At 33.6% G+C, this 11579-nt stretch overlaps 1 protein-coding gene across 2 annotated transcripts; it reads right to left on the reverse strand.

Moving 5' to 3' along the window:
* Positions 1-3213: 3213 nt before the first annotated feature.
* LOC115971425 (F-box/kelch-repeat protein At1g22040) lies at positions 3214-6412 on the reverse strand. 2 transcript variants are annotated; one of them, XM_031091343.1, is made up of 2 exons: positions 6191-6412; positions 3214-5066 (listed from the first exon to the last, which is right to left on the reverse strand). In XM_031091343.1, the coding sequence occupies exon 2, from the start codon at positions 4976-4978 to the stop codon at positions 3557-3559; it is 1422 nt and encodes a 473-aa protein (XP_030947203.1). In that variant the 5' UTR covers positions 4979-5066; positions 6191-6412; the 3' UTR covers positions 3214-3556. The 2 variants fall into 2 exon arrangements, with proteins under 2 accessions (XP_030947203.1, XP_030947204.1); XM_031091344.1 differs by having other exon boundaries at positions 3214-5084.
* Positions 6413-11579: the final 5167 nt, after the last annotated feature.

The following is an 11579-nucleotide window of genomic DNA, read 5'->3' on the forward strand; positions in this document are numbered from 1 at the left end:
TCACATCCTTATAATTGTTGAAAAAGTTGTATCAATTTGACAAGGAATCAGAAATGGTAGCTTTCAACATCAATTCCCCTCATCCCCCACTCCCTACCACCATCATTTGTTTTTTACTTCTTTTTTCCCCCTCATTTCACTACTTAGAATGACCCACCTGTCAATCAAGCACCAACAGATTCCACCCTCAGAAAACCTAGCAAGTTTTACAAGTAGAAACCAAGCATGTAGAATGCAAAGTAATAACCTTTTCTGGATCCAGTGGTTACTGACCAGCCTTATAATTATAACCCATATAAAACCATTTGAAGGATAATCCTCAAGGCTTAAATTTATCTCAAAATTTGTAAGAGATGTGAGATTGACAGAACTATTACATACATAATTCTAATCTATATTGGTGAAATTACAAGAGATGCTAGAAAACATCAGGCACATCTTTATATTGTTAGCATCAAATCAAAATGGCCCACCACCACTGATAAAAGGGAAAAATAAGTGGAAAAGAGAGAATAAGAATAATTGTATTTATAATAATGATGAATCCTTGACCAAAATGAAAGAATGTGATCTGGACTAAGAATAATGCAGAATTTTGGAGAGGAAAAAAAGAAATTTCCAGGTGTCTAGTAGTGTAATGAGGAACCGAGACAGCAAATATCATCCAAAAATATATAATCCATCGTGTAAGCCAAAAAGAGAGAAAGAAAGAGAACTGGAATGAAAAAATAAAGCTCCACAACCCTCCCTTAGTCTGTATTTTGATGGCAGGAGATGGAGGGAGAGGAAAGGAGAGGAGAGGAGAGGTGAAGGTCCATTCCAAACAAACCCTTAGGCATGCAAGTGCGTGTATGAGTCCTCAGTTCACCATTGTACTCATGGTCATCTGATAGTTACTCCTGTCAACATTCAACATCATTCACAATGCCTACTAACAGTGTCAACACATAGTGCCTTGCTTCCAACAGATAATAATTTCCATAAATAGCTAAACTAACCAAAGGATAAGAGATGACTAACGTTGCCTCCAATACATAATAATTTCCATAAACAGCTAAAACTAATTAGAGGATAAGAGATTACCACCAAACAACTTGAAATGTTGGAGACACATGTTGCAGCACCATGTTTCTTTAGTCAACTTCTGATCATTATGATGCCACCGAATCAAATACTGTGCTGATACATTGTGCTCCATCATCTTCACCACAAATAATTTTAGAATGAATTTGAGACACAGTTGAAGGGATTTCAGACCGAACAGCTCTAATCAGCAAAATTCAAAGGAATTTGACAAGAGTAAATCTTGTCATTATAATTTCAACTGATTAGAACTTTCAAATTTCGTGGTAAGCGGAGATCCTTCTCAACCCAACAATCTAACCTGCCAATCTATTAGCAGGAAAGGGCTCACTTCCAATAAACTTGACAGCATGAGCACCATAAAGTCAACGGCTATAATATTTAGAGGCCATATACGAGGAGTCTTACACCACCAAGGGTATCAAAGACATCAAACAAGATACAAAAGATTAAAAAAAGCTACAGGTCAGCAATCACTATCAATCTCCCGATCTTACATACCTGATTCAGAGCAACAACTCAGTATTTAGGTTCGGCAGAAGTCACTCTCAAAAATGCAATTTCAACTAACCAACATTACATGCTCTCTAGTCACAGATGACAGAACAATCTGTTAGCAGGACAGGGCTCACTTCCAATTGATTTGACAGCATAAGCACCATAAAATCAAAGGCTATAATATTTAAAGGCCATATACACAAATTCTTACACCACCAAGGGTATCAAAGACATCAAACAAGACAAAAGATTAAGCAAAGCTAAAGGTCGGCAATCAATATCAATATCCCATTATTACATATTTGATTCAGAGAAAAAACTCAATATTTTGGGTTTTGCAGAAGTCACTCTCAAAAATGCACTCTCAACTAAACAATGGTTACACGCTCTCTGGTACAGATGACAGAAAATTCCTTGTGGCTTTTTGGGAGGATGACTTTTGCATGAAAAGATCTGCTTACATTTAATAATTTGCTTAAACAGTCTAATAGTATCTTATTTATGCATAACAAGACATAATTATAATCCACAGCTATTCTATTCCACATATCGCTGGAGCGTTAATAATGATCACTCATTCTATAATAAAAAGTGCAATGTGAAGTGGAAATTGCAGATATTGAAATATAATGGCACCAATACTTTCAAAGGTCAATTCAATTTCAAGTCCATTTACTATCCATGGTTTTGAGCTTTCCACATGAATCCACAAATTAAATTAACTCAGAGTGACAATGCGTGCCATAAGATGATTCCATATTGAATGAGCAAGGACATCTGCACTTATAACTGACAAAGTGACCAAATCTACAGGGGCAAAAAATATAGACAATTGACAAGGCAAGGATTTTTTCTTTCAAAAGTTATTGCAAAGGATTTTGTTCATTTTAACTCTAAATCAATCCTGAAAGAATCCAAGTCAACTTTTGAACTAGTTGGGGTTTATAATAAAGCTTTTTCTAGATTCCGTTTACCATTTCGCTCAAGGTTTTTAGAGTAAAACTTTAGAACCAGCCATTAAAAACAGATCTGACTGAAAACCAATACCTTATTCTAAAATTTTAAACGTATTAAACTATTCATGGCTGGCTCAGTTCAAGGTTTGACGAACACCCACTAAATCAATAACAGCATAGCTTTAAAAAGAATAAATCAAAAGAGCTATAAATTCAATCACTTAAAATGGTTTACACATGTATTAGATGCAAGTTTCATAAGTTACAAGAAAAAAAATGATAAGTCACAACCAGCAGGCGTTAAATCCACAATCTCACCTCCTGCACCCCCTCCTTATAGGGGAAAGTGGTGCCACTTGAATTAAAGCTCATCAATTTTTCATCTTGATTACTTAATTTTTTTAAGTGGAAGAAACTCAATTTTGAGTCACACACATGTAGGATATTTAATATAGGAGATGCAACACAAGTTCTAGCAGAGGAGCAGAAGCCACAGAAGATTTGATGATGTTCAAAAGGTGCTGCAACCAAGCAAGTGAAGGCATGCTGCATAATTTATTAATATTGCACAATTACATTCAACAAACAATACAGAATCAAGTAATGAGTTCCCTTACGAAAATCAAATACTTACGTCATAATCAAAACAATCATATGGCACCATTATTCATAATAAAATTGCTTATTTAGTAACTGACCAGATTTCAAAAGTTACAGATGTACCATTGAATTCAAAGGATGCAACATCTTAAAGTGTAAGGAGGGCATGATATGTGCCAAGAAAAGTAAAAACTTGCCAATGATCTTCTGGCTATTATAATTTAATTTGCAAACATGAAGTAGCTGCCTCATCAGACAGTTCGTACAAATCATATAATGTTTCTTTATATACGAATGAAAACATATTATAAAACACTTATCAATATCGTGGCACCCAACTGTAATTCACCATCCAGATCACCATATAGCCAAGAAACCAATATCTTAAGGGTTTGTTAGCCTATAAGCATAATATGATGCTAAATTTCAAGTACTTGACAACTGACCAGCTCAGCAGACCCAAAATCTCTAGAAGCAATGACCTTCCAAACCACAGCATCAGATTCTGCCACTGTGTCAGAATGCTCATTTAAGGAGGTAGCAAAGAGAGAAGTGGAGCTTGATGGTGAAGAACACAGATCAGCCTGGAGAACTGCAATGTGATGCCTGGCATCTTTTGTAATGACATGAAGCTTTCCATGAAAACCAGCAAGTAAATATGGAGATTCTGAATCTGCAAAATCATAAATAGGGACTTTTCCAATAACAGCTTTCCAAGCATCTTCTCTTTGATCATATACTTTGATTTTACCGCTATCTAGGGAACTAGAAGGCTCAAATGCATATAATTCACCATCTACTACAACACTCAGTTTTGTACCTGCCTGCCGTGCAGGCCATCCCTCTCCCATACCATTTGGCATTTCAACCCATGAATTTGTTTCAGGGTCATAAATTTCTCCCCCAACATCAACAAAAAAGGGCCATGAATACAAACTTTGAGGGACGCATAACCTTCCCATGTATGAAGTCAACCCAGTGGCCATAGGCTTTAGCATGTCAGCCAAAAAGGCGGTGGGTAACACTTGCGCTTTTGAGAATGGCATGCTTGGAACTTGGGACCATGTCCCCATTGAGGGGTCAAAAACTTCAGCAGACTGAAGAGGAGTCAAACCACCTCGGCCCCGACTAACACCTCCAACCACATATAGCTTGTTATTTAAAATGCTTGTCTTACAATACGCTCTACCTGTAGACATCGAAGTCACTTCAGTCCAAGCATTTTGAATTGGATCAAATCTCCAAACACATTTCATGGTCAAAGCTCTAGAGAATCCACCAAGCACATAAAGGCATCCATCAACAGCTCCAATAGCACAACCACAGTATGGCATTTGATCCCATGAATCCTTCCACCCAAGCCAGCCTCTAATAACTTCAGCAATTTTTATGCTTGGACCAACCATGTTCCACATCCAAAGCCCAGAGGAACCCTTCCTAGATTCATCTTCATAAACAACATTGGGCATCATAGGCAACCTCTGCCATTTTCTTGACAAAGGGTCCAAAGCATGCCACAGAAGTTTATCTTCTTCAACCTTAGTCAATAAATATAGCCACTCTTCTGTTGTTCTAAGCTCCTTTCTTAATTTAAATAGTTCAGGACTCATAACAGTTGCCATCCACTTCCGCGACACCAACCGCACATCGAAGTAGGAAATTCTAGGAAGTCTAGCAATAATCTGGATTGATAACTCATCAGGAAGACTCGGAATCAGCCTTGTGCTATCCTCATCAAAGCTTGATGACATTCTTTGCCTCTTGCAGTTCTCATTCTGACATATCTCATTGTAGTCCCTCGTCCTAATCTTTGGAACAGCCAAACTCAAAAATGAACCCATCTAGAAATGTGAAAAATCACTCAATGCTTGAAGAACCTCCTACTTTGACATTAGTCCAAACGCTGCCAGTTAAAGCTACTCTACTTCCCTGTCATGAATGCAAAATCTTAACAGGCAAAAAAGGAATGACAGAGAGGGACAACATCAATATCATGAAAGAATCCGGCCCATAGAGATAGCTATGAGATGAAATTTATGACATTTTCATGACTCTCACACAATGTAGCCAGAAAACAAATATAACGAGATCTCCAAAGGCACTTTTTCAAATTTTATCAAATACAAAAGAAGAAAACACATGTTTTTCTTTTCAATCTTTAAAGAAACTTAAATTAACACAAGCATTTCCAAAAACCAAACCTGGCACAATTTGGCTCCATATGGTATTTACACAAGATTAAACACCCAAATATATATCCTCACAAAAATATACACACCACTACAGAGTAGACTGTCAAGAGAACAAGAAGACTAATAATATTATAATAATACTACTTTTATACTCCTCCAAATTGAACTAAACTGACTTCCCTCAAAATTTTTTTTTTTTTTTTAATTTTTATTTATTATAATTCAATAATTACAATGGGAGAGGGGGGATTCAAACCATAGTTGTCTTTTACAAACACCAGGAGGTGCCCGTTGAGCTACATGGCTCTTAGCCCTCATATTCACTTAGTTATGAACCAGAATTAAGCAATACTGCCAGTGCCTCATCCACATTTCAGAAAACAAAAACACATCTCGAAATTATAAGGTTCCGGTTAATGTGTGCCCTTAGGGCACACATCAAGCCATCCATTTTTAGAAACATTTTCCCTAAATTACACAACAAACCCACATAACAACCAAACATTTGACCTTCTCAGATTCACTATAACAAATAAAAAAACTGAAAATTAATTTCCACAAACACAATCAATCTAAACTCTGATAAATACCAGAACACACAGAGTTAAATTATCAATTAATAAAATTTTTTAAAAAAAAAGCCCCCTAAAAATTAAAAACACTAGGAACTCAAAAATCACAAATACCCATTACATAACCGAACCCAAAAACAATAATGATGAAAACTATACGACAATTAAATTCACCGACCACCAATATTCGAACATGGAATTCGTAATTCGCACAAAAGAAGATTTACATAGATCTTTTTATAAGTACCATATTAAACAAAAACAAAAATTCAGGGATATGAAACGTTACCAGAGGGAAAGATGAAGCAAAAATGCAAGAGACCCAATTGAGCAACGAAATTGGAAAATGAAGAGGGCATGTTCATGCTTTAATGCTTTGTTTGGTCGAAAACTAAAAATAAAAAATAAAAAATAAAAGCTTGAGGCTTGACGATTATGTAGTGCTACCTCATTCTCGTACAGGTACTAGTCCTAATCTTTTTTTTTTTTTTTTTTCTTTTGAGAAACTTACTAGTCCTAATCTAGTTTGGAATTTATTTTTATTAATGATTCCATGTTTTTCTATAGCTGTGTCTGAAAATTACACTAGGGAAGTGCCATTGGTTTGTGACGTGTGGACCGCTGATCTGTGTCCACGTTTTGTTTTTGTTCGTGTATATATATATATATATCTTTCAATGTAAGGACAGATATTATTTTTGAATTTCGATTAAATTAATTGGTAAAATTTTTGATAGTTTTTTTTTTTTTTTTGGTAATGGCTACTCATCCATTGTGGGTGGGGGTGCTGTTTAACCCAAGGACAAGAGGGCATGCTAAAGTTGACTCCATGATGACAAATCAAAACTAACCACATCAACCCTAGTCAATCACAATATATATTTAACAAAAATTAATTAGTGTCTTCGTTTGATGATAAATAGTTATTATTAAAAGTGTACGTCATAAGTTGAAACTCTTTTAAAAAAGATTATTTTTATTTATTTATAAATAATATAGTATTTTTTAAAATTTATAAATAATAATAATAGTAATGTTTTTTGTGGGGTAAAATGATAATAATAATAAAAATAATAATATAGACGTTCAATTTGGATTGCGATTGGATACTGAGGTAAGCAGCATGGATGTCATTTGCGAATTGGCAATGGCATGAGTCAATATTGACGGTCGTGTCTCTAAAAAAAAAAAAAAAAAAACATATTGACGGTCGTGACTTGCTGTGCTGCTGCCTTAGATTTTTTTTCCTACTTTGGGCCCAATGTCTGTGGTTACGTGTGGCACATGGATATTTGTTTTTTTTTTTTTCCTCTCTATTTTTTTTAACATTTTGGATTTATTTGTCAATTTTTTTAGAATCAAGTTGGAAGCTATATATTAATTAAAATAAAACTAAGATGTTGCATCTCAAATAATATTATTAACAGTTTTAACAATCTAAAATAACAATTACACATAAAAACATAAATATTTATGTGGAAAATTCTTTCTTTTTGAAGGAAAAAAAACCACGAGATAAATTCTGAATTAATTTCACTATTATCAAATTAATTACAATATTTCTTATGTTTATTTGGTGACTAAAGAAAAATCCCTCTTTATTTTTCTTTATTCACACACGTACACTCTTTGTGTCTTCTAGAAAATTGTAATACCTTACTCTCTTCTGCTTGATTATCTTCTTGAAGGTAGCAATACTTTACTTTCTTTTCCTTATGTTACCTCCTAAACGAAAATCTCTTTTTTCTCTCTTGATTTCACGCTTTATTTTCCTTCTCCCTATAGGGAGGATCCTTAGGCCAAAGCCCTCAAATTATTTGTAGTATTGTCTATTTATAAGACTTTTTTTTTATTCTCTCTTGAACTAGAAATACATTATTTCTTTAACAAGAAATAGACTTAACTTCCACACAAAAGAAACACAAATTAATTTTTCATTTTTCAACTAAAAAACCTAATCGACTTTCTAAGTCACAATTAGAATTTGAGACAATTTTCCAACAATCTTCGTTGTGACTCAAATTCCATCAATTGTCTATAATTGTCTTCTTCCTACTGGGATAACTCTACCTTAATCAAGTAGTCTTCTTTTTCTCTTGGAATAGCTCCACCTTAATCAAAGCAATCCCTTCTCTTCCATATTAATACACATAAAGAGTCATCCATTAAACCAACCAAGCTCTAATACCACTGTTGGGTCCCAAAAAAAATTATCAACAATATTAGCAATCCAAAATAACAATCACACATAAAAACACAAATGTTTACATGAAAAACCCTTTCTCCTTGAAGGGAAAAAAATCACGGGATAAACTTTGAATCAATTTCACTATTATCAAATCAATTACAATATTTCTTGTCTATGTCTCACAGTTAAAGAAAAATCTCTCTTATTTTTCTTTACTCGCACACATACTTTCTTTTTGTCTTCTCGAAGGTGGTAATACTTTACTCTTTCCTCCTTAACTATCTTTTTGAAGGTGGCAACATTTTACTCTCTTCTCCTTATGTTACCTCCCAATCGAAAAAATCTTTTTTCTTTCTTGATTTCACGCTTTATTTTCCCTCTCCCTAGAGGGAGGACCATTGGGCCAAAACCTTTAAATTCTTTGTAGTATTGTCTATTTATAACTATTCATTCTTAAACAAGGAATATATTACTTCTTTAATAAAAAAATAAACTTTACTTTCACACCAAGGAATAGTCCTTCCTTCCACACAAAGGAAATCCAAAATAATTTTTTCTTCTTCAACTAGGGAACCTAATTGACTTTCCAAGTTACAATTGGAATTTGAGACAATTTCCCAACAATCTCCACCTTGACTCAAATTCCATCAATTGTCTTCTTTCCTCTTGGGAGAGCTCCACCTTAATCAAGTACTCTTCTTTTCCTCTTGGAATAGCTCCACCTTAATTAAAGCAATCCCTTCTCTTCCATCTTAATTCACACAAAAAGTCATTCACTAAATCAACCAAGCTTTGATACCACTGTTGGGTCCCAAATAATATTATCAACAATACTAGCAATCCAAAATAACAATCATACACAAAAACACAAATATTTACGTGGAAAATCCTTTCTCCTTGAAGGGAAAAAAAATTATTTCTCCTTGAAAGGAAAAAAACCACGGGACAAACTCTGAATTAATTCCACTATTATCAAATCAATTACAATATTTCTTGTGCATGTCTCATAACTAAAGAAAAATCTCTTTTATTTTTCTTTACTTATACACATACTCTCTTTGTGTCTTCTCAAAGGTGGCAATACCTTGTTTTCTCCTCCATGACTATCTTCTCAAATGCAGTAACACTTTTACCTTCTAAGCAAAAAACTCTTTTTTCTCTCTTGGTTTCACGCTCTATTTTCCCTCTCCCATAAGGAGGACTTTTGGGCCAAAGCCCTCAAATTCTTTGTAGTATTATCTATTTATAAGACTATTTTCTTATTCCCTCTTGAACTAGGAATACATTACTTCTTTAACAAGGAATAGATTTTCCTTTCACACCAAGGAATAGTATTTCTTTTCACACTAAGGAACAGTCATTCCTTCTACACCAAGGAATAGTCCTTCCGTCTACACAAAATAAACCTAAATTAATTTTTTCTTCTTCAATTAGGAAACCTAATTGACTTTCCAAGTCACAATTAGAATTTGAGGCAATTTCCCAACATAAGAAATATGCTGAATTATAAAAAGTAAAACCTCACAAGGAACATTCTCCCTCTCTTTCTTCAATTGCCCCAATTGTTTATGGAATGATGTCCTTTATGTATGACTTTTGTTAGGGAAAAATCTCCAATGTTCAAAGACAAGGAAATTGTCTAGCTCATTTGTTAGCTACAAATGTTTTAGACATTGATGATTTTTCTGTTTGGATTGAAGAGAATTTTTATTTTTAGAACACGTTTTTCTTCATGATTTGACCAATGCTTTTCTTTTTGAATAAAGTTCAAAGTATTCCTTAAAAAAATAAATAATAATAATAATAAAAAAATCTCACAAAGAACATATTCGAGCCAGGTTTAAAGGTCATTGTAGGGGTGTCAATATTTGACATAACCCGCGAACATGACATTGGTTTTTACAGTCTTAGCAGGTTCGAAGTATTATCGGGTTAACTCAAATGAAATACAATAAAAAACATGTCACAAGCAAGTTAACCCACAATTGACACGCTAATTTATTCGTGTTAACACAAAATGACTCATTTAACTCAAATAAATGTTAATTCTATTTTAGATTTGTCAAATACATCCAACTTATATTTTAAACTTTGAGTAATCATAAAAACTTATAAGAAATTCATATAATAGTCCTTAAATATCTAAACCCTTTACTATGAATTTCTAGATGATACGTTTTTAAGTTTATTTGTTTTTATATTTGATGTTGACTCAATTTATTTAATGCTAAGTAAATTAAAATGGGTTGTATCGTATCCATGTCAACTTTTTTTTTTTTTTTGAGGGGGTATTCATGTCAACCTAACACGACCTATTTGCCAATGCATGAGCAACGGAATTTCTTTTTTTTTTTTGGCTGGAACGGAATTTCCATTTCACCTAACATGGTAACATTGACTAACAGAGGACTTTCTAAGACTTCCCAAAAGAACTTTGCATTCTTCTATTATGTTGCCGAATAGAGCCATTTAGGAATCTGAATTCTGCGATTGACTGGTAATGGTTTATGCATTCCCTTCAAAAACCACTTCATGAATTCCGACTTCTGTTGCAAATAGGATAAGCTCTATGACTCACTAACGCTTCAACTTCCTTAATTGTGTTGGGCAAAGGAACACACTGGGAGAGAGCATCGATTACAATTACATTTCCTTCTGAATCAGAACTCTTATAACAGCGCCAAGACCAACAGCAGAGCATTCCCTGAAAATTTCTCCAACGAAATTCAGCTTATACACATTGGTAAAAGTCTTATTTTGGAGTTTGGAAAGCATAAATAACAATTTTTTATTATTAAATAATGAAGAGAATGAGATGAATGGAACTTAGATCAAGTTTATCTACACATGATTTAGTGCAACTAAAAATGAAAATACTCAAAAATCCTCTCGGGAAGACCAAGATTACTTGAACCAAAAACCAAATCAGGACAATTTTAACATTTGTGAGTCTACCTTCAAAAAAAAAAAAAAAAAAAAAAAAAAAAAAAAAAAAAATTGTAAGTCGATTCTTTTTTTCTTTTTCTTTTTTGTTTTACTTGGTAATGTGGGATTAAACTCATAAGACTCAAAATTTTAGTATTATTATTTTTAATTATGTAATTAAGAGAAGAAGATGAATATATTTTTGATAAAATGACAGTCAAAGTTTTAGTATTTATTTTTAAATCATTTCACCCTCTTGGCATAGTGGCAAAGAATGATTATATTTTCTTTGTAACGGAAGTGTTTTGTTTTAATTAAAGTAGTCTATGGACTAGTCTACTATACATGAATAATGAATGTTTGAAAACCACAAGGCCAATTGGGCCCACACTATTCTAGCCCAATGTGCCGTTGCCCAGATGGAAAAGACTAAGTATGGATCCAGAAGTAATCAGCCATTTTATAAGGCCAGATCTCGCCATTTTTAAGTACTGAAAATAAAATCATACAATAATACAAAGGAAAATAACCAATAGTACTCCAAAGATGTACTTTCATGGTAGAT

The sequence above is a fragment of the Quercus lobata genome, chromosome 12 (genome assembly GCF_001633185.2).
Source record: "Quercus lobata isolate SW786 chromosome 12, ValleyOak3.0 Primary Assembly, whole genome shotgun sequence".
NCBI lineage: Eukaryota > Viridiplantae > Streptophyta > Magnoliopsida > Fagales > Fagaceae > Quercus > Quercus lobata.

What these genes read in the sequence shown, in the direction of transcription:
- LOC115971425 (XM_031091343.1), bottom strand. Translation starts at nt 4,978, where the DNA reads ATGGGTTCATTTTTGAGTTTGGCTGTTCCAAAGATTAGGACGAGGGAC.